Source organism: Giraffa tippelskirchi, chromosome 1, assembly GCF_054371585.1.
Source record: "Giraffa tippelskirchi isolate mGirTip1 chromosome 1, T2T-mGirTip1v1.2.pri, whole genome shotgun sequence".
NCBI classification, from domain to species: Eukaryota; Metazoa; Chordata; class Mammalia; order Artiodactyla; family Giraffidae; genus Giraffa; species Giraffa tippelskirchi.
Genome location: NC_137275.1, coordinates 22,899,980 through 22,924,326, shown reverse-complemented (window position 1 = coordinate 22,924,326; position 24,347 = coordinate 22,899,980). Strand labels below are relative to the sequence as shown.

The 24,347-nt window shown below is 42.3% G+C and overlaps 1 protein-coding gene across 1 annotated transcript in view; it reads left to right on the top strand.

Annotated features, from left to right (window-relative positions):
- Positions 1 to 24,347, top strand: part of FRAS1 (Fraser extracellular matrix complex subunit 1) — a 502,478-nt gene that overhangs the window by 431,112 nt on the left and 47,019 nt on the right. Inside the window, exons 52-59 of the mRNA XM_081584176.1 lie at positions 1,599 to 1,749; positions 3,518 to 3,677; positions 6,176 to 6,344; positions 9,516 to 9,762; positions 11,123 to 11,467; positions 13,306 to 13,466; positions 14,379 to 14,526; positions 20,502 to 20,707. Coding sequence (XP_081440302.1) covers positions 1,599 to 1,749; positions 3,518 to 3,677; positions 6,176 to 6,344; positions 9,516 to 9,762; positions 11,123 to 11,467; positions 13,306 to 13,466; positions 14,379 to 14,526; positions 20,502 to 20,707 — 1,587 coding nt within the window. The remainder of the gene's footprint in view (positions 1 to 1,598; positions 1,750 to 3,517; positions 3,678 to 6,175; positions 6,345 to 9,515; positions 9,763 to 11,122; positions 11,468 to 13,305; positions 13,467 to 14,378; positions 14,527 to 20,501; positions 20,708 to 24,347) is intronic.

Sequence of the window (24,347 nt, the reverse complement as noted above, 5' to 3'; positions counted from 1 at the left end):
ATAAAGCATGGAAGTGGGGAGGTTAGGGTTCCACATGACCATTCAGAGATGCATATTCCTTCCGTCTTACTCTTCTGCTATCACTAGTGAGTGAGTGAGTGAAGTCGCTCAGTCGTGTCCGACTCTTTGCGACCCCACGGACTGTAGCCTACCAGGCTCCTCTGTCCATGGGATTCTCCAGGCAAGAATACTGGAGTGGGATGCCATTTCCTTCTCCAGCTATCACTAGAGTGTTGCTATCAAAAAGCAGGGCCAAAACTCTTCAGCTGTTCATCAGTATCGCATACCATGGGAAGAGGAAAACAGAAAAGTAGGGGGCAAGGAACTTAATTTTAAGCAAGTGATACAGAAATTAAACACATCACTTGCACTCATATTGTTTTGAGAAGAAATTGATCCTGTGGCCCTATCTGTTGCATGGAGTGTCTAGCTGGGCAGCGTGGTGCTCAGCTAAAAGTTTGTTGACTAGAAAATGGAGAGAATGGATTGGGAAAACTTCTCCTACATGCCTTAGATGGGAAGGAAGTGAGTGTTTTGGTAGATGAGTATCATCAGAGAATTTCTAGAAATTTACATTTTTTTCTCCTTTTCGTAAATCCCAATTGGGTCATTTTAAGATATGCCATAATTCTCACCTGGTACCATGTCAAGCATTAAATTCCCATTCCCACCTAAACACACACAGTTCTTCAGCTCAGTTTGGGAGCTGGTTTCATACTTTTGTGTGTGGTATTGCCTCTAGGATGTGAATTTTCCCATCTCCATGTTGCTGATGTAGCAATGGTGTTACAGCTTTCCACTGAATTCATTGGGAATTTTAAAATATATGAGACAAAATTAGTACAGATTCCTCTCATGCCCTATTTGATATTTTTCTCAGTACTCAGAACCATCCTATTCTCTTCTTCTCCAATTGGTCTTCCACTTCCAACTCTTACGCTACTGCAGTGACTCTTATCAAAGTCATCAGTGACCTCAATTTCACAAACTCAAAGGCACTCACATGCCCTATTTTACTAGGTCTAGTAACATTCAATAGTGGTGACCATTCTTTTTTTCTCTCAAACCTTTGGTCTCATTAAATATTTGTTGAATGAATAAATGAGTGAATTAAAATTTAGCCAGTATATTTGAGCAGTGTTGGGATATTGTGTATTTGTCTGTCTGAATTTCAAGCACTTACAGTGCTTACATCAGCTCTTATACGGTATCAAGTGGCTATCTTCCCTGGATTGTATCCTTCTTTCAAAGTTCCACCTTCTTTCAAGGCCAAACTCAAGCCACCCCCTTCCCTTATCCAGATGGAATGAATTGTCCTTGCTTCCTAAAAGTGTAATGCAGTCTTTTCCACATCTCCCACAATAGCACTCACCACAGTTACCTTGCTCATAAGCCTTTCTTCCCCAAGAAAGAGTGAACATCAAGGACAGAGGCTGGGATGGTTTCTATCCTTGTAACCTCTTCAATCCTGACAAAGTTTTCCAGGCAGTAAATGTACTTACTAAATCATGGTTGAACTGTATTAAATCTGAGTCAGAGGGTCTTGTTCCTGCTTTATTCCCATCTCAGGAATTGAATTTAATGGGTTTCTATTCTAGGCAACCAACTTGATCACCAAGAAGGAACTGCTGACTGTGGACCCAGACACAGAGGACCTGCAGCTTGTCTATGAGATCACCATGGGCCCCAAGCATGGCCACGTGGAGAATAAGCTGCATCCTGGCACAGCAGCAGCTACCTTCACACAGGGTAAGCACTCAGGAGCTGGGTTTCCTTGGTGTCTTAGATGGTAAAGAATTCGCATGCAATACAGGAGACCCAGGTTTGATCCCTGGATTGGGAAGCTCCTTCTGGAGAAGGGAAGGGCAACCCACTCCAGCATTCTTGCCTGGAGAATCCCATGGATGGAGGAGCTTGGCAGGCTACAGTCCATGGGGTTTCAAAGAGTTAGGTATGACTGAGCAACTAACATGAGAAGTGGGAAGGGTCTATTCCAACACCACTCCCCTACCTCCCTCATCTTTCTCACAACCACTGCCAACTACTTACCCCCAAGTAACCTATTTACAGACAAACAGATCTTTTGGCATCTAACCACCCAACAGTGAAATTTTACTTCCCCCAATATTTTTCCCCTGTTACTCCAAATTATGGCAAAAAAAAAAAGAAAATTTTTACCTGGCTTCCTCAATTCCCAAATTGCTTTCAGTTTTGACCAAGTTGTTTGGTAAAGATCATGTGATACTTCGGGGTTTGCTTTCAAAACAAAAATAGCCTCCAGACTTTATGAAACATCTGTGATCCTGTGTGGTTAATTTTTTTCTCTAAAGGATTATGGATTTTTTTGTCTTTGGCAAAGAAAGAAAAATCAACATGGGTAGATTGCTCAATAAATAGTTTCCTGTTTGGAATCACATCAAGCAAACCAATTTGTATTTTAGTTTATTGGAAACTTTTCAGAGTCTTCTAGACTTCTGTTGGGGATGGACCTGATTGGGAAGACACAACTGTATCTTACAATTTATGTGCCATGTTTCCTTTTAATCCCTGTCCTCAATTTGTGTTCTCTCCTAGCCCCATGTTATCTGTGCCTTGTGAGGGGGCTGTAGTAACACATACCGTCCAAAGAACCTTTATTTTGAAGGAAGTAGGGACAGGTATAAGCATATATACATGGCAGACGGGGTCAGAGACTTTCCTCTGTTGGCTCAAAGATTTGCTTTTAACTTTTCGTGCTGCTGCTGCCGCTAAGTCGCTTCAGTCGTGTCCGACTCTGTGCGACCCCATAGACGGCAGCCCACCAGGCTCCGCCATCCTTGGGATTCTTCAGGCAAGAACACTGGAGTGGGTTGCCATTTCCTTCCCCAATGCATGAAAGTGAAAAGTGAAAGTGAAGTCACTCAGTCCTGTCTGACTCTTCGCGACCCCATGGACTGCAGCCTACCAGGCTCCTCCATCCATGGGATTTTCCAGGCAAGAGTACTGGAGTGGAGTGCCATTGCCTTCTCCGTTTAACTTTCCATAGACATTTATTAAACTGCTTTTTTGCCAAGACCCTGGGATTGTCGTTGTACAACAGCATAAGGGTACTTCCTATACACAAACAATTACAGGATCTTATTTTAAGATCTGGTAGAAACGTTTATTTTTTTTAATAAATTTATTTATTTTAGTTGGGGGCTAATTACTTTATAATATTGTAGTAGTTTTTACCATACATTGACATGAATCAGCCATGGGTTTACATGTGTTCCCCATCCTGAACCTCCCTCCCACCTCCCTCCCCATCCCATCCCTCTGGGTCATCCCATTGCCCCAGCCCTGAGCATTTGTCTCATGCATTGAACATGGAATGGTGTTCTGAGAAACATTTATTTTTAAGACTACAATCTTTTTTGTTCCTGGAAAAATAAGTTTTGTCTGTAATCCACTAGAAGAATAAACTGGATGTGTCGGGAGAAATCTATGAGGCTGTCTTTACCTCCCCTGGTTAATTCAGTATCTTTTTTTCTCATAGAGGACGTGAACTTGGGGTTGATTCGTTACGTGTTGCATGAGGAGAAGATCCATGAGATGATGGATAGTTTTCAGTTTCTGGTGAAAGACAGTAAACCCAATGTGGTTAACGACAACATCTTCCATGTCCAGTGGTCCCTCATCAGTTTTAAATATACCAGGTACAAGTACTGTTGGTGTTCATTCTTGAGAAATGAAACAGGTAAGCAGAGGAAGCCAGGATGAAGCACCTTGGAGGTCAGCTGTAATCATTCAGTCATGATGGTGGGATGATAATAAGAATAAAAATAATAATTGCACCAAATATTTCTTGAATACCATATGTACCAGGCACTGTAGTGGGTAATTGACATACGTCATCTTGTTTAATGCTTACAGTTATGAGATGAGTAACCTTGTTGCCTCCACAATGATGAAGCAGTAGAGACAGAAATAGGTTAAGTAACTTATATGAGGGCTTCCCAGGTGACTCAGTGGTAAGGAACGCACCTGTCAATGCAGGAGATACATGTTTGATTCCTGGGTCGGGAAGATTCCCTGGAGAAGGAAATGGCAACCAGCTCCAATGTTCTTGCCTGAGAATCCCATGGACAGAGGAGCCTGGTAGGTTACAGTCCATGGGGTCACAAGAGTCAGACAGAACTTAGTGACTAAACAACAATGTTAACTTATCTGAAGTCATATAGCTAATAAGCAATAAAGTCCAGTGATCTTAACCATCATGCTTTACTGCTTCTCCTGAAAGTATTTTTCCTTCTATCTTTAAGTTTAGAAGATAATCCAGAAGAACTGATGGGGAAAAAAATACATTGAAAAAAATGATCACTGGCCTGCAAAAACAGTCTTTGCCTTCTGTCTCCATTCTCCCTGTTCTTAAGCTTATATTCTCCCCCTTGCTCTTCTGGTATTCATAGAATCATGTATCTTTACTTAAAAATTCATAGCTTAACACAGACAGCTCTTCAAGATGCTTTTGTAGTCTTGTTGGGGAGTCCAGAGGCAGAGAGTCACTGATTGGTAACTCACAGAGCTGATTTTATAGATTAGATTATGACTGGGACTGTAATTTTTGTGGGAGATATAATTATTTAAATCTACATTTCACAGACCCACTAAGAAACCAATCTCATTATAATTCAAATGAAAATTGGATCTTGGGAAGAAAAGAAGAAAGCATGCAGACTTTGTTTCATGTGCCCCAGATGGAGGCTATTCTGTTGTTACACACACTTGGAGAATGAGTGGAAAATTAGAATTAACATATTTATGTGTTATATATATATATAATATATATATATAGTTATTGTCTAGTTGATAAGTCATGTCCAACTCTTTTGTGACCCCCCCCTACAGACTGTAGCTCACTAGTCTCCTCTGTCCATGGGATTTCCCAGGCAAGAATACTGGAGTGGTTGCCATTTCATTTTCCATTATATACATACACTCTGCTGCTGTTTACCTCTTACTTGTAACTCCTTCAGAATTAAATAAGTTGAATAAAACTGATGATGTTTTCTGGACAACCCTCTAATGTTTGCTGGACTAACTAATACAGAGAGTCCCCAAACTGGCATTGAAGGCAAACCTCTCAAAGGCACTTTGCCTGCAATCCTCACGGCAATAAGCCACAAGTCGAAGTTAATGGCCATCCTCGGTGATGAAAAACAAAGCCCAGCTCAGGTTGAGCTTTTCTCAACCTGGATAGCTTGTTATGAGTAAATGGCACCTGTATACTTTGACTCCTGCTTTGCAATTCAACAGAAATTCCTAGCAGCAAGCTAAGTTAATTCTGTGTCTTAGTGATTCCAGCTGCTATAATAGAATACCATAACCTTGGTGACTTGTAAACAACAGGAATTTATTTCTCACAGCTCTAGAGGCTGGGATGCCCAAGACTGAGGTGCTGGCAAATTCAGTGTCTGATGAGGGCCTGCTTCATGGTCCATGGAGAATTGAGTTCTTGCTGTAACTTCTCATGGCAGAAGGCAGATGGAGCTCTCATCTATGACAGCACTAATCCCGTTCATGAGGGCTTCACTCTTGTGACCTAATCACCTTTGCAAAGGCACCCCCCCCGCCCCGTTATTATCACAGAGGGGATTAAGGTTTCAACATACAAATGTGGAGGGGCACACTTCCAGTCTATAGCACATAGGCCCTCCCCCATTGTCATAAAGCCCCATTTGCCTTGACACCTTTGTTACCTTGGCCCAGTTCTCATTTTCTTACCTCTGGCACCACTCTGGCTTTTAAACACCCTAGAGACCTGGTCCAGTCAGTTCACACCTGAACCAAGTTATTAATTGGCTTCCAAGCAGCTTTCTTCCAAAGGAACTCACTGTCGTATGCTAATTACTCTACCACACTTGGACAACATTGTTTGTTATTTCTTTGTGTTCTGAAATATGGAGGGCATACCTCCTATGTGCTGTCTTCCAACTCTTTCTAAAATTGGGGCAGACTCCTTCTTTGGTCACCTGCTTCAATGACTGTCACAAGTGAATGCATTCCCTCAGTTTACACCTAACATCTTAAAGGAACCAAACTACCTCTTCTCGGAACTGACACCAGTAACCAACCCTCAGAGATAGGCATTAAGCACATGGGTTCTTCGCAGCCCTTTCAGAATTTCAGAGATGGCCTTTTTGTGTACTTCCAGCTACAACGTCAGTGAGAAAGCAGGGTCAGTGAGTGTCACGGTGCAGAGGACAGGGAACCTGAACCAGTACGCCATTGTCCTGTGTCGCACGGAGCAAGGCACGGCCACCTCCAGCTCCCGGGTGGGCTCTCAGCCGGGACAGCAGGACTATGTGGAGTATGCTGGCCAGGTAGGTGGGCACGGGGCCCTCTGACTCCTGAACTGCCGGTGGGCTGAAGCCAGGCTGGGATGTGGCTATCGTCAACTGTGGTCATTTCCCCCTTCTTCGCCCCACCTCCCTGCCCGTCACACCCTGCCTCAGGTTACTATGCTACGTTGTCTTCCCACAATGCTCTCCTCTTCACAGTCTGTCTAATCTCGGCTACAGTTTTAACTGCTGCCCAGCTTCTCAATCTTCACATTTTGCTTCATGACCAAGAAAAGTCTCCCAGGCACCATGGTGTACACTCAGCCTTTGATACCCTAACCTTTCCTCCCTACTTCTCATTACCTGAAGGGTAGGGAGACTAGCTGGGGAGCTCTTGGAATCGGCTGCATGAGAGATGAGGGGAGCTTGAGCTTCATTTATAAAGTGAAGGTGGAGTTTTCAATTAATGATTACATACTGCTCTACATATAAAATAGATAACCAACAAAGAGCTGTTGTATAGCACAGGGGACTATACTTCGTATTCTGTGATAACTTATAAAGGAAAAGAATCTGAAAAGAAGAGATATATATGTGTAACTGAATCACTTTGCTGTACACCTGAAACTAGCACAACATTGTAAATCAACTATACTCCAATAAAACAAATAAAGTGAAGGTGGAAACAAGTGGGTGGATTCAACAGACCAGAAGAATTGATAGGATTCAGCAGTGGATTAGAGAGTGGACAGAAGGGAGATGGATGGTGATGCCTTCGCTGGGAGGGGACACCAAAGAGGAGCGGTCTGGCGAGGGGGTGATCTTGATTCTGCTTTGGACATGTTGAGTGTGAGTTGCCTTAGAGAAGATCAGTGGACAGCTGTATGGGTTTGTAGGAGTGTAGAGACATACACATGCATGCATGCGCACACACACACACACACACACACACACACACACACACACTTGCACATCTCTATGTGACAGCAGTGGTAGCAGTGGTAATTAGTGTCAGGGTGTAAATGAAAGAGAAAAAAGAAAAAGTGAAAGCAAAAGAGAAAAGAGGACATAAATAGTAAACTCCTTTATGGCAGGACGCCCTCTACATGTCAGATTTAACTATTGTACAATGCCTGGCACTTATTAGATATTTATTAAGTGTTTTTTAAAAGTAGTTTCATTATTCTTATTGTAGCATGAATCCCTGTAAAGAGAAGTGGGCTCTCTTTCTGAAGCATTTCAGCTGGACTAAGCTAATGGCTCTTACATCAATTTTGTTTTTCATTTTTACTGAAATGTAGTTGATCTACAATGTGTGTTAGTTTCAAGTGTACAGCAAAGTGATTCATATATATATGTATACATATATATATTCTTTTTCAAATTCTTTTCCATTATAGATTATTAGAAAATATTGAGTATAGTTCCCTGTGTTATAAAGTAGATCCTTGTTATCTTATATATGTGAAAGTCACCCAGTCATGTCTGACTCTTTGTGACCCAATGCACTATACAGTCTATGGAATTCTCCAGGCAAGAATACTGGAGTGGGTAGCCTTTCCCTTCTCCAAGGGATCTTCCCGACCCATGGGTTGAACCCAGGTCTCCTGCAGGCAAATACTGGAGTGGGTATCCTATCCCTCCTCCAGCGGATCTTTCCAACCCAGGAATCGAACTGGGGTCTCCTGCGTTGCAGGCGGATTCTTTACCAGCAGAGCTATCAGGGATATATAGTAGTGTGTATATTTTAGTCCCAAACTTCTAATCTATGTCAAATTTAAATGAGAAATTGAAATAGATCAGATAAGCTAAGGAATCTTTCAGCAAAATAATAGTAAAGAGCACATACTTGTGTTTTTCAGAGAATGACAGCAGACAGTGTGTTCTAGACCTAAACAGAGACCTTTGAGTGTTTCATTTATCTGGGAGCATTTGAAAATGTGGATCTTAGTAAAACTTAATTTGATACATTGATTCGATGCGGAACAATGCATGTTTATTGATGAAAAACATGTGTTTTTCAGATTTGTGTGACCCTAGAGGTTTAGGACTAATTTTTACACATTTTAGCTATTTCACAAAGTGCAGTCCAGGCCCACTGCCTGTCCACTCAGTTTTAGACTGATCCATAACCCTGGTTCCATTTGTAGGTTTTAATCATCATCATTTTTATAAAGACAAAGTAAAACCAGAATAAATCCCTATAAATTCACAATTGTATGCATATAAATTAATTTTTATATTTTATATCAGGCTAAGTTAATTCACATTATGGATCTACTACATCTAAATTGGAAAGGATGTAATAGTAAAGTTAAAATTCAGTCTAGCCTGTTCATAATGTGACTTTCTCTGAGTTCAAGCTCCACAATTCGGTACACTGAGATTCTATGTCAGTTTTGATTATACGAGTAATATGGTGATGATAAGATAATATCTTGCATTTGTTCCATGCTTTAAAGTAAAGTTAGTGCCTTCATTATACATTGTCTCATTTAGTTCTCCCAGTAAGTATGTGAAATAGACATATTGTTGTTATTTAGCCGATGGCGAATCTGAGGTTTGTGAAGTTTTATAGCCTAACCCAGCTTGGAAGTAACAGAGCTAGGACTTGAGGCCAAAATTTCACACTCCAAATTCAAAGATCTTTCCAGTTAAACTTGCCATAAATAGAAGGAGAACCGAGTAATCAAACGACTTGTGCTGTGACTTTCCTGGTGGTCCAGCAGCTAAGACTCCATGCTTTCAATGCAAAGGGCCTGGGTTCCATCCCTGGTCAGGGAACTATATCCCACATGCCAAAACTAAGAGTTCGCATGCCACAACTAAAAGATCCCCTGTGATGCAACCAAGACCAAGCACAACCAAATAAATAGGAAAACAATTTTTTTAGGTGTTAAAAAAATGACTCTTGCTGTCCCAACTGAGTTAATAAAACAGGATATGAATAGTTACCTACATGGTTTTCTACATTTATCACATGGTAGGAGACATCTCTTCCTTCTGTGTCTGTATACAGTGAATCAGACCCGATGTGCAGAGATAGAATGGGGAGAAGTGATATAGCAGGAGGGGTTGGCTGGAAGAACCAACTATTTCATTCAGTGGCCTGCCCACTGGACTTGGGTCCTCTTTTTCCCCATGACGCTCTTGGGGAGCGGAGCAGGAGAGTCTGAGGCACAGCTTATCTCCTTGTTGTTTCCATCGTGACAGGTGCAGTTTGATGAGCGAGAGGACACCAAGTCCTGCACCATCGTCATCAATGATGACAACGTGTTTGAGAACGTCGAGAGTTTCACCGTGGAGCTCAGCATGCCAGCGTACGCCCTCCTAGGGGAGTTCACCCAGGCGAAGGTCATTATCAATGACACTGAGGACGAGCCCACATTAGAGTTTGATAAGAAGACCTACCGGGTCAACGAGAGTGCTGGCTTTCTGTTTGCACCTATTCAAAGAAAAGGTCTGTTGGTGCCCGAGGTGGCAAGGAGCTGTAGTAATAACTAACATTTATTCTGTCCCTTTCACATGCCACGTGCTCATGTACCATGTTAACTCATGTGTGGGGGTGCATCGCGGGTTATCAACTCACTTCAATCCCCAATAACCATCCTCCCTACAGTGAGTTCTACAGACTGCTTCTCCGTTGAAGTTGTTTGCCTGCCCACTTATTCTTAAATAGGACCAGAAGGCTGGTTACATTTGGCCTTGCAAATGACTCCTGAACTCAGAGTTCTTAATCAGTCACCCAGTCCAAAAATATTTAGTAGCCTTGGTCAAGGCAGGCAGTTACAGTGTGCAAGAACTGGCTTCCTGTCTTACTTCTTGGGAGACTGAAAATCTATTTAAAGATTTCCCCATGTGAGTGTCACATGTAGAGCTCAGGTGAGAAATTACCCATGTGTGAGGAATAAAGGGTGATTCCACCGGGGTGGGAAATCAAACGAAAGATCATATGGGTTTATGATTGTGAAATATTGTGACTTTAAAAACACGTGGAAATTGAGGGAGGAGCTATATGTATATGGATTTCTGATTCACTTCGCTGTACAGCAGAAACTAACACAACAGTGTAAAGTAATTACACTCCAATAACAAAATTAAAAAAAATTTTTTAAACACTTGGAAACTAGATCCCTATTCAAAGCCACAACCAGACTGTAAGTGATGATGTCAGGTATTTTGTTGCATCTGCTGATGGTGTATCAGTGTGGCCAGCACTGCAGGTAACACCAACCCTTGGTGATGCCACTCAGAGGACAAGTAAGTCTTGTTGCTTGCTCTGGGTCAGCCAGCCGAGCCCAAATAGCTTATCATCCAGGTAAGTGGCAGCGCTAATAAGTAAAGTCGTTTGTTCAGAGAGGCAGGGTTTTTTGTTTTGTTTTGTCTTCCTTTTTCTTTTAAACAGGCTTGTTTCTCCCTGAGAATTAAAGTGCAGAAGTTTATTCAGAAAGGCAGTGAACTGTGTTCATAGCACTGTCTTCAGGACGCAATTACTTTTCTACTTAAAGTACCAAATATGTCTCTTCTCCCTCCGCCCGCTGTGGTCTTAGATGGTGGGCAATGAGTCTTGTGAATTAATAGAGCACAAAATTCACAGAATAGGAAATCCATTCCAGGTTGTTTGGTGAAGGATCTGGGATATGTGAAATCCTCAAGTGGCTTAGACCACAGGCTTAAGACACTGCAAAGCAGGGACATTTCCTGTTAGAGTTTGAATGGAATATGTCAAAAAGAATCATGCCCATCAAAATTACCAGAGATTTTAAAACTTGAGAAATGCTCATTCAACTGCTTTGGTATTCTTGCCATTTGTGTTTCAGGGGATTCAAGCAGCATTGTATCTGTGATTTGCTACACGGTCCCCAAGTCAGCTATGGGCAGTAGCCTCTATGCTCTAGAATCGGGCTCTGATTTTAAATCTAGAGGGATGTCTGCCGAGAGTCGAGTGATATTTGGACCTGGTGTCACCATGTCCACCTGTGATGTCATGCTCATTGATGACAGCGAGTACGAAGAGGAAGAGGAGTTTGAGATTGCCCTGACGGGTGCTTCCGACAACGCCCGCATCGGAAGGGTGGCGTCGGCCAAGGTGCTCATTGCTGGTCCCAATGATGCTTCTACTGTGTCCTTGGGCAACACGGCTTTTACCATCAGTGAGGATGCAGGTAATGGAGAGCATCTCTAAGCTCCCCTCGCTCATCTCCTGATCCCTTCCTTAAATAGTTTCTTCTTAGTTTTGAGAACGCCCTTAAGATGTTGAGAATGCCATTCCTCAATGACACCGTTGTTAGTCTGAGGAAGGTAATACTCAGCATCAAAACCAAGAATGAAAGGTAGTGAAGGCTAGGGAGCTCCATTCACTTACCTTGCTCTGCTTACTGGTGGCAGGGAAAAACCTGACTTAGAGCTCACTGGCTGACCTTTGTGGTCCAGTGGGAGGGTGTAGTGCTAAGCATTTGGCATGTGAAGGAAGGGGATGTGATCTGTTGAAGACAGAGGTAAATTATTTAGTGTACTGCAACTGCCATAACAAATAAACTCAAAATTTCAGTGTCTTAACAATGGAACTCTCATTCCTATAACAGCCCAAGGCAGTCAGTGGGCAGATTTCTTCCACCCAGGTTTCTTCCCTCTTTGGGCTCCACATGGATCTCAAAGTCTTCCTCATGTTGTTGACAGACATCCTGCTATTAATAGGAGAGTCAGCGGTTGTGCTGAGCGTCTGCTGATCTGAGCCCCTGATCAAGACCTTGCACCTCTTTGAAGGTGATATTCTTAGCGATAGTAAAAATTAAGATTTTGGAGTATTTACTGAATGCCAGACACCATGTCATGTGCATTGCATTCTTTCTTATTTATAGAGAAGAGCAAATGGAGTCCCAGAGAGGTGAAATTAATCATCAAAGACCAGCTAATATGACAGACCTGGATTAGAACCCAGAGTTTTCTATTATACCGTGTTCCCTTCCCCATACAACAAATGTCCAGCCATAACTACTTGTCACCTCACAGCTATTGGCTCGAAAAGTACAATTGATGGACTTGTCACGTAGCCTTTCTCTGACCTTGATTGTGGAAACAGCTAAAAATTTACATGCGTATCATTAGAGCCCTACAAAGTATGCTGTCACAGCGACCAGAAGATGAGCGTCTTCCTGAGATAGGCAATAAGCACATATGGTTTAAGTAATGACGTGTGCAACACTCAGATAGAATAGGGAAATCACCCAGTTAGGAACATTTAATTAGGGACATTCAGCTCCAGGCCTCATAGAGTCCCCTAGCCGGTTCTTCCTTAATTGGCTATTTCCTAGCTCATCCTTGAGGCCCCCATCTCTGAGTTTCTTCTCCATAAATAGGCTTAAGGCGTTTTTCAGTGGACCCTCCCCTCTTTGTTGTTGTTGTTGTTAGTTGCTCAGTCGTGTTTGACTCTTTGCGACCCCATGGACTGCAGCACACCAGGCTTCCCTGTCCTTCACCATCTCCCGGAGTTTGCTCAAACTCATGTCCTTTGAGTCGGTGATGCCATCCAACCATCTCATCCTCTGTCGTCCCCTTCTCCTTCTGCCTTCAATCTTTCCCAGCATCAAGGTCTTTTCCAGTGAGCTGGCTCTTCGCATCAAGTGGCCAAAGTGTTGAAGCTTCAGCTTCAGCATCAGTCCTTCCAATGAATATTGAGGGTTGATTTCCTTTAGTGGACCCTTCCCATCTTAAATCCATTGTTCCCCTGTGAAGAAGCCACAAAACTGCTTTCCCCTAAAGGCTGTCTTTCTAGCACCACCTCCGTGGCGCCCTCTTGCATGTCTGCTCTTGAACTTAATATCCATACAATGAGGGATGGTGCCACCTCTGGGCCTTCAGAGGGCACACAGGAGTGTCACTGAAGGTAGACTAGGCAAGGTCGCAGGATAGAGCTGCTGCGGTGAGGGAAGACATTGTTCTGAAAACCATACTCACACTCTGGTTCAAGGCTGACCACTGAAACGTATGCTTCTCAATTCAGGTACAGTGAAGATCCCAGTTATCCGCCATGGGACTGATCTTTCCACCTTCACGTCTGTCTGGTGTGCCACGCGGCCCTCAGACCCAGCTTCCGCCACGCCAGGAGTTGACTACGTTCCCAGCTCTAGGAAGGTGGAGTTCGGACCAGGTGTCACTGAGCAGGTTCGCACGCAGAGGTCAAAGGCCAGATGGGTTGTTCATGGCATCTCTAGTCTGATCTCCAAAGTCTCTAGAGGACTCTAAAATATTGAAATATTACTGTCTTCCCTTTCTTAAAGCATCTTCCCTTTAAGATGTTTAGAAAAGTTCATGTGATAGACAGCAAATTATTAGAAGGGGTTTACCTGTATGGCACAACTGTAGATCCCAAAGGTAATATTATGAAGTTAATATTGTAATTTTCATCTTTATAATGTGCCCTTTGGCTTGCAACTAGGCAGGATGAGATAAAAACTAGCTTTGTCTATCCTTTCCCTAGTCTTACCCTAATTTGGTGGTATTGACGTCTGTGTTTCTGAAGGGCTAAGTTGCCGTTACTTTCCCAATCACCTCTGGGACGAGGAAAGGGGAGTATAGAAGAGGTGAAAGACTTGTATTTCAGGACCACTGGAGAGTTCAAAAACACAAGCCAACAAATGAACTTAGATCTTTGACAAACTCTCCAAATGCCATTTTCAGCATAATATCCAGCATCATGGATTTAGGGTAGAAATTGCACTTGATTGATTTCAAATGTCTAGAGAAAAAACACCTAGGGTATGTGATAAATAGATCATTTTATGGATTTAAAAAGTTTACTTTAAGACCAACAGAGAAATGCAAGTTGTCACCTTTGTCCTAATCTCCCAAAGGCAAATGAGTGTTGGGTGGTGAGTATTCTATAAGATTTGCTTTGATTTTTCCTCTCTTTTATAATTAGAAAAAAAATTACGGAGGGGTACATGCTAAGTCAAGGTGTAATTGACATATAACATTATATCAGATTCAGGTGTACAATATAATGGTTCAATATTTGTAAATATTATGAAATGAACACCACAATAAGTCTAGTTAACATCCTGATTTTTCTCCTAGTATTGCACCTTGATCATCTTGGATGACACTCAGTATCCGGTGATTGAAGGGCTGGAGACATTTGTGGTTTTCCTCAGCTCCCCACAAGGGGCCGAAATGACCAAACCCTTCCAGGCTGTCATTGCAATTAACGACACATTCCAGGATGGTAAGAGATTGGGGATACCAGTTGGTGGTTCAGACCAGATTTCTATTATTTCCTTAACATCCACATATATGAAATTGGAACTCATTCACATTTTCACTCAAGAAATGTGTGTATGTGTATGAGTACATGCATGTGCACATTTTTACATAGAAATATGGGGCAGAAATAATCATTCATGTTTCTGGCACTCAGCTAGGCACACTTGGGGATATTGCACATTCAATTCCAGGTCACACTTTAAAGTGAGTATCACAATAAAGCAAGTCAGATGAGTTTTTTGGTTTCCAGTGTATATAAAAGTTTACACCATACTGTTGTTTATTAGGGGCTGGCATTATGTCTAAAAAACCAAATGTACCTTAATTTTAAAGCATTTTATTGCTAAAATGTTAATCATCTTCTTAGCCTTTCACAAATTATAATCTTTTATTTAGTAGAAACATCAAAGATCACTGATCACAATCACCGTAATGAATATAATAACAATGAAAAAGTTTGACGTATTGGGAGAATTACCAACATGGAACGTAGAGACACAAAGTGAGCAAATGCTATTGGGAAAATGGCGCCATAGACTTGTTCAGCACATGATTGCCACAAATCTTCGATTTGTCAAAAGTATAGTATCTACAAAGGGCAGTCAAGTGAAGTACAATAATATGAGGCATGCCTGGTTGGACTGTGTCCTCAGAAGCTCAAGGTCTAGTTGGGGGATCAGACCCTCAGACAGAAAAAGTAGAATATATTATGATAAATGACCTAATAGTGCTATAAATCTAGTAGTGTATGGAAGAGGGGGCTGAATCGTAACTAAGTGTGGAAGAATCATAGAAGATTTCACAAAGGAGGTGATCTTCAAGTGTGGTAGGAGTTTATCTAATGGATAATAAAGCTTTTCTAAATGGAGAACTATAGTATATGTAAGGTATACAATTTTGAAAGATGCATATTTGGAGAACAGTGAGATGCTTACTTTTGCTTCAAGCCTGGCAGGAAGTGAATGAAAGGAAATGAAATGGAAAGACATGTTGGAGATAAGTTCTAAGATGTCTTATGTTCCAGCATCAGGAATTTATAGGTAAAGGGGAGCAGTGGATGCTTCTAAGCAGAGGAGTGGTGTGCCCAGTGAAGAGCTGACCTAAGTAACAAGAGAATGAACGGGAAAGGACAGTTGTTTCTGGGAAAGAATTGGTGAAATCTAAAATTGCCAGATTCTAGAGTTGGGTAGAGAACATCAAGTCAAACCTTTCACTTCAAGCAGGGGGACCCTCCTCAGCTTCCTTAGGGATTGACATAGAACCCATGATGACATTCTTCAGTGACTACAGAGTCATCAAAGAAGGAACAGGAAGCCCAGCAGAGTTATCATTAATGTCTTTGTTTTTAAATAATTTACTCACTTATATAGTTCAAAAAAAAAAAAAACGGCTTCCTAGGTGGCTCAGTGGTAAAGAATCCATCTGCCAATGCAGGAGACATAGGTTTGATCCTTGGGTTGGGAAGATCTCCTGGAGAAGGAAATGGCAACCCACTCCAGTATTCTTGCCTGGAGAATCCCATGGAAGAATCCCAATGGACAGAAGAGCCTGGCAGTTTACAGTCCTTGGGGTCACAAAGAGTAGAACATGACTGATCAACAGAGCACACATAATTAAGAAAAAGTAAACAGCAAAAAGCATACTATGAAAATTGTCTTCCTTCTACCCCTATCTCCCAAGCCTCCATCTCCCCTCCCTGAAGACAACTATTTGAAGCAGTTTTTTGTTATAAGTTTTCATATATCCAAAATAGTATCTATTTTAGACTTAGATTTATTGAGGTCTAACTTACATGAATCAAACTTCACCCACCACCACAATCCAAGATGTTGAACAGTTCTAGCATCCTACTTCCCTGAGTGGTTTGACCCTATGCTTCCACAGAAGAGGGTGTAAGTTTGATCCCTGGTAGGAGAAGTAAGATCCCCTGGTAGGGGATCCCACATGCTACCTCCATGGTCCAAAAAAAAAAAACAAAACAATCTTTACATAGTCAGCTTTCAGCCTCCCAAAGTGATCTTCGCTACTTTTGTCTTTCTCCACTGGGCTAAAATGGCTGTTAAATCATCTAAGTGGCTCATCTCAGAATATTTTCTGTTTTCACCTTTCTCTTCTGCTCTGATATCTAGAATTAGGCTTGGTGTTGCCCTGCAGATGCTGAGCAAGGCAAGAAAGGCCTTGTAGCTGCTATTGCATGGCAATCTTGTGTGTGCAGTTGTGTCTCACCATTAACTTAAAGAACCAGAGGCAGGAGTTTTCCTCAATCAGATTTAACCATCACCCATACAGAGTCTACTGCATTCCAGGCAGGTTGTGTTTGCACTCATTTTGTCAGTTACTAAGAAGATTAGCAGGTGATATTTTCCATGCCTGAGACTGGTGCTTAACACTGGGGATTACAGAGGAGTAGAGAGTAGAGTCCTGCAATCTATTTCAGGACACCAGACTTACACAAATGTGAGGATAACTGCAAATTGATGTTCTCAGAGAGGTGCTGGCAATAGTGCATGATACCCGTGAGCCTTCCAGGGGCCTTCCGTGAGCCTTCCTTTTCCCATTCACACATCCTATCCTAGTGAAATAGAAATGGTTCTGCAGTCAGACAGAACTGACCCTCAGGGCCAGCACCCCTACTTCCTCTGAGGACTGTAGTGGGGTCCCCAATCACCAGGCCATGGACCTGTACTTTATCCATGGCCTGTTAGGACCCAGGGCACAGAGCAGGAGGTGTGCGTCGGGCTGGGGAACTAAGCTTCATCTATATTTGCAGCCACTCCCCTTTGGACTTCCCTGGTGGCTCAGACAGTAAAGTGTCTGCCTACAATGCGGGAGACCCGGGTTCAACCCCTGGGTCAGGAAGCTCCCCTGGAGAAGGAAATAGCAACCCACTCCAGTGTTCTTGCCTGGAAAATCTCATGGACGGAGGAGCCTGGTAGGCTACAGTCCATGGGGTCGCAAAGAGTTGGACACGACTCAGTGACTTCACTTTCTTTCACTTTCCCCTTCGCTCTCATTACCACCTGAGCTCCGCCTCCTGTCAGATCAACAGTGGCATTAGATTCTCACAGGAGCGTGAACCCTACTGTGAACTGTGCACGCGAGGGATCTAGGTTGTGTGCTTCTTATGAGAATCGTCCCAAACCCACCCCCTGCACCCAGCTCCTGTCTGTGGAAAAGTTGTCTTCGTGAAATCAGTCCCTGGTGCCAAAATGGTTGGGGACCGCTGCCTTGTAGGGTTTGTCAAGAGGATAAGAAATGACATATATGGAAGCTCTTAACACAATGCGTGACCTGGGCTGGGCCCTTTGTACATCTTAACCTCCACACGTAAATTTGTCCCCAAATCCAGATTGCCTTTCCTTTGTCTCTGCTCAGTCTCCCACTGGACTGAGGGCTCCTCAAAAGCAGGGACTGTCTCTTTAAGACAGTCCCGAGAAGTGTTCACCCACTTCTTTTTTTCTTTTCTTTTCCTCCTTTATTTATTTATTTAGCAAATAAGCATGGGAGTATGTGTTAAATAGAGGGAAAGGGGAAAGGAGTCTTTTACATCTCAAGAGAAATCTGGGGTTGATTAATACATGACAAGGCCCAAACATTACCACTTTAGCTTTTAATTCACCTCCACCTTGATGCCTGTCGAGCCAGCAAAAAAATCAATCCAAAGCATTAGATAAAATCTGCCACGAGCAAAAAAGTTTTCTTGCTTGTGTTGCTTTTTGCCTGGCAACAAGCTCCCTTCTTGTCTTCACGTGCAAGGTCATGTCGTTCCCACTCCTTGCTTAGAAACACAGACAATTGTCTTGGATGGAAAGAGTCCCAAATGAGTAACGTGCAGGACCTCATACCAAAGTCACTCATCTTTTTAGAGATATCTTCTGGGTTGTTCTTTAGTGATAAATGGTAACGGTTAGGCTTAGCTCAGATAATAGATTTGTTTTATATTTGCGAATGCCGACAATTCTGAGCAGTGGACAGGTTGGAGGCAGAGAGCTTTCTACCTGTTGTCTTGCACAGAGCTTTGTGCTCACCGCTTCTGTTTGTCCCTTTCAGTGTGGGCAAGCCTTGTCCAGGAGGCAGCCAGGAAATGGGTGTTTTAGCTTTAAGGGCATCTTGCTGCAGCTCCAAAGACAATTTGACATATGACTGGACAGATGACTCCCTCTTTGTATTTTTCATAAAGAAAAATAATAACTGTCACTCAACAAAATGTTGGTCTCAGAAGGAGACGTGCTTTAATGCAGAATGTTACCTAAGGCCTTGTAGGAAGCAAGGAGGAAAAACTGATCTAATGTATTCAGAAGCCTGGAGATGGGAAGCAATACACACCATGATATAGTAATTCCTGCCAACATCTGCTTCAAATTTTGATGCTGGAGAAGACTTGAAAGTCCCTTGGACAGCAAGGAGATTAAACCAGTCAATCCTAAAGGAAATCAACCCTGAATATTCATTGATGCTGACTGGTGCTGCAATACTTTGGCCACTTGATGCAAAGAGCTAACTCATTGGAAGAGACTCTGATGCTAGGAAAGGTTGAGGGCAGAAGAGGAGGGGATGACAGAGGATGAGTTGGTTGGATGGCATCACCGACTCAATGAACATGAGTTTGAACAAACTCAGGGAGGTAGTGAAGGACAGGGAAACCTGGTATGCTGCAGTCCATGGGGGTCACAAAGAGTTGGACATGCCTTAGTGACTGAACAGCAACAACCAACATTTGAGGGCCTGCTATTTACTGTATTGAGCACTAATCTCATTCAATTCAGTCCTCCCAGTTATTTTACAAGTTAGATATTAACATTTCCAATTTACATATTTAAAAAAAGCAAAAGCAAGGCTCAAAATCTAAGTAGCTTTTCTTATGGAGAGAGACTGCCAGCTTGCTTAGTCATGTCCAACTATGACCCCATGGACTGTAGCCCACCAGGCTCCTCTATCCATGGGATTTCTCAGGCAGGAATACGGCATGGGTTGTCCTTCTCCAGGGGATCTTTCTAACCCAGGGATGGAACCCTTGGCTCCTGCATTGGCAGGTGGATTCTTTACCACTGCGCCACCCACTGGCCAAATACAGCTTGTGAGTGTGTTTTGTTTGGCTGCAATAGTTTTGGCCTGAATGGAATTTGTTTTTACTATCTTAATTGCTTGCCGATTTGAAATATAGGAGCTATGACCTAAAAATGAAGATCTCTGGCTTCGTTTGAAAATAGGGAGACCTGCCAACAAAAGAATGAAGCTTAGAGGCAGCCCTCTTAAAACACGACCTGTTCTTTCCTCTTGACCAATTGTCCCTGTTCTTCTCTGTTGTCTTTCTGGCCCAGCACCCATGTGAGTGGTCATTTATCATCAGGCTTGCACTGCTGTTTTCCTCTTTGTATACTTAGAAGGAACATGAACTTTTTGGGGTTTTCAGGTCTCTCTCAAAATTTTTCTTCCAGCTGGCCCATATCTTTACTTGCATTACCTATCTGCATTTGAGATGTTGACTGTACCCTGAAGCTGAGCAAACTTGATTTGTTCTATTTTGTTGGAACTACACTCACAGTGGAGCAGGCTTCCCTGGTGGCTCAGAAAGTAAAGAATCTGCCTGCAGTGCAGGAGACTGGGGTTCGATCCCTGAGTTGGGAAGATCCCCTGGAGAATCCCATGGACAGAGGAGCCTGGTGGGCTACAGTAGTCCATGGGGTCGCAAAGAGTGGGACACGACTGAGCGACCAACACTGTCACTTCACTTTCATTCACACTCATGGTGGAAGCAATTTCTTGGTCCTGAGAGCAGGAGACAGGCCTTGAAATCTGCTGACGGCCTGTGATTTATCAGCCTCTGGTCGTCCTTAGTGGTGCCTTCCTGCCAGGTTGCCGAGGGCCCACAAGGGCTCTCGCCACCTCCCTCAGTGTCCCGCTAACAATGCCTCCATCTTTCCTTCTCTCACCCAGTGCCCAGCATGCAGTTTGCCAAGGATTTGCTCCTGGTGAAGGAGAAGGAGGGCATCCTGCATGTGCCCATCATTCGGAGTGGGGACCTGAGCTACGAGTCATCCGTGAGGTGCTATACTCAGGGCCTTTCAGCTCAGGTCACGGAGGACTTTGAGGAGAGAAGAAATGCAGACTCTTCGCGGATTACGTTTCTCAAAGGGGAGAAAGTAAGTGGATTCGTGGTGGCTGAAAGATGGGCTTCTCTCCTTCCTTGATGCCTGTATTTGTCCATAGTGAAGTAATTCGGACAAACTCTGCACATCCTAAGATGTTTCTAATTAATTATTCATATTGGGTTGGCCAAAAAGTTCGTTCAGAGTTTTCCATTACATCTTACGGGAAAACCTGAACAAACTTTTTGGCCAACCCGATACTTTCAACGATATCATCTCTTCTATGTAGCTGTCTTCTCTGTTTCCCACTTCGCACCAGCTACCTATGTCATTGGTTGAGCTGAGAAGTTTAGATGATGTAGAATCTTTTTGGAATTTAGCAGAATCAGATGACTAGGGACTTCTCTTAATCTGAAACTGCAGTGAGGAGGAATGCACTCCACAAATGCTGCCTAGAGAAGGAGACAGTTTTCTAATACCTGGGTCCCAGTTGCAGGGCCACACACATTCTGGTATAGGGCCCGCAGTACAGGATTGCACAGGTAGAGTTGAGCAGATTCAGGTCAGGGGACTATTTTCTTGGCAATATAATGCAAAATGATGCATACAGAAACAGGAACTCCTGAGAAATTCCAGTCACTAAATATGGCTGCATCAGAATCAAATAGAGCTTCCCTAGTGGCTCAGTGCAAAGAATCCACTTGCCATGCGGGAAACTCAGGAGACACAGGTTTGATCCCTAGATTGAAAAGATCCCCTGGAGGAGGAAATGGCAACCTACTCCGATATTCTTGCTGTGAAAGTCCCATGGACAGTGGAACGTGGTGGGCTGTAGTCCGTAGTGTGACAAAGAGTCAGACATGACTGAGCACACACACATCAGAATCAAGCCTGCTGCCTCGGTGTATATCCAAAGCACATATTGAATGGGAGTCATATTTCCCCATTTTTTGGATCTCAGTTTCAGATGACTAAGTCAGCTGTGGCCCTGATTGCAAGGTCACAGCCCTTGGTTCAAAGTGTGCAGTTCCCATTGGTCAGTTCAAGGCCTTTTCTTATTTTGTTGATTGATTTGTTTCATTTTACCCCTGTTCTGCAGATAGTCAAAGTCCTTCCCCATCTGAGGTCATCAATCCATTGTCTGTTAATGTGTGTCTCTTATTTTGTATTTGTTCTTTGAAAATACCTCATTCTTTATATATATATAATTTTTAATTTATAAAACTGCTACTGTGTTATAATTTTTCACACGTTTTCTGTGTTTTCTCAGCAATATGTTTTGGTATCTGTGCATGTCATTCATGTGTATTACTAATCTGTTGCTTCAAACTGTTGCCTAGTATTTCATGATGTGCATTTACTACCTTTTACCCGTTCGCTCTCAGCAATAGACAGTGAAGATCCTCTGTTTTAGTTCCCAGTCACCTCCCTAGTCACTCTGCCATTGCTAACAGTACCACTAGGCAAATCCTCCTACCTGTCCACTTACTCAGCAGCAAAATTGCTGGACCACAGGGCATGAATGTGCTTAATTTGAAAAAAAAAAAAAAAATAGTATTAGAATACTTTCCAAAATGTCACTAACAAGACATGAAGGTTGTTAAAACCCTACATCCTCTTCTATATTTTTCCAGTTACTGATTTTTACTAATCTGATATGTATCAAGTTATATCTCATTTCAATTTGCCTGTCTCCAAATATTTTCTATGCTTTGCTCAGATGACAAAGAATCCACCTGCAATGTGGGAGACCTGGATTATATCCCTGGGTTGGGAAGATCCCCTGGAGGAAGGCATGGCAACCCACTCTAGTATTCTTGCCTGGCGGATCCCCATGGACTGAGGAGCCTGGCGGGCTACATTCCATGGGGTTGCAAAGAGTCGGACACGACTGAGCGACTAAGCACGGCACATGCTTGTTAGTTCATTGAGTTTCCTCTTACAAGAATCTATTATTTTTACCCTTTGTTACTTATTTCATTGTATTGCTCTCTTTTTCTTACTGATTTGCAGTAGTTTCTTGTGTACTCTAAATATTCTTAATATTAATGATTCTAAATAGTAATATTAATCCTTGCCAACTTTAGATATTTTAGCTACTGTAAGCATAGTTTCCTTTTCTGTCACTCATCTACTACCTTTGACCTTGGTGTTCTTAGTTGAACAGAAATCTTCATTTTGATATAATCAAGCATATGAAGTTCAGTTCAGTTGCTCAGTTGTGTCCAACTCTTTGCAACTCCATGGACTGCAAGCATATGAAAGTTTTGCCTTATGATTAGTTCTTTTGAAGTTTAGCATAAGAAGACTTTACCCATCCCAGGTCACCCCAGATTCTTCCTCCATTCTTTACCACCAAAAGAAAATAATAGTTTCCTTCTCTGAGACTCTCAAGTCTTTTACGCGTGCATGACTCATAAAAGCCCTGTCTTAGTTTTGTATTTTATGGGAATTTTACTGGTGGCAGGTTGAAACACATATTAAAAAATACACACACATAAGTACTGTAAATACGATATTCAGCTTTGAGCCTGCATGTCTGTGTTTGTTTTAAATTCAAAAGAGGATTCTCTGCCTATCCAAGAGGCAGTTTGTAATTTAATAAAATCATAAAGAAAATACAGCTTAATAGTCTAGATGTTACCCATATGGCAGCCTATTCATAAGCACGTTTTGGACTTTTCATCTCCTTTGTCATGCTGAGCAATGTCTTTGGAACTTGTCATTTACTAGAATGTCTTTTTTTTAATATATTTTTAATTGCAGAATAATTTCTTTACAATGTTGTGTGGTTTTTGCCATAGAACAATGTGAATCAACCATAAGTATACATTATATCCCCTCACCCTGCACCCCCCCAGGAGGAAAGGGTGGGATGAATTGAGAGAGTAACATTGAAACATATTTATTACCATATGTAAAATATATAGCTAATGGAATGTTGCTGTATAACACAGGGAGAATGTCTTTTATTTTTAAGATATACTGAAGAGTCGTTACTAAATTCATGCTTTCCATAAAGAAATTCTTACTGTAAGAAAAATGTGAGAGGGATAATAAAAGGGAGCATTCTTCAGGGACTTAAAACCAGGTTAGCAAACCACAAGTAAATGTTCACAGAGATAGTCCCCCTCCGTTTAGTATGACCTAGGAGGTGTGACAGTGGAAGCTTCATATCCACATATCCTTTGCAATATGGTAGTATAGTGAATTTAAGATCAGCCAACTAAAAATAATCACACTTCATATCATATGACTATGCTATCAAGGCTGCTCTCTTGTTATGACCTTATTTTACATTTCCCCAAGAAGACAGTCCTCAGTAGAGAATATTCAGTTTGGGAAGCACTTGATTTCTTTCCATCCAACAGGGATTTAGATTGTGTTCTCAGACATTCGGTTCTCAGCAGTTTTCAGGTGAGACACCATTTGGCAGCTCTTTATAGAGTTCTGCAGCTTTTAAAGATGTCTTTCAGCCTAACAGGAAGCTTTCCTGACTTACTTATAAGACTCCTCAATTTTCACAAAGGAAAAAGAACATTATTCACCTCTCCAGGAATTCTAATCCATATGTTATACCCTCACCATCAGAAATCTACCTATCATAACATGTACAAGGGTATAGATGAGTCCAGGCAAAATGTGGGGAAGCACACAAATGTTCTCCAAATGCTTTTTAGTGATTCATTTTATT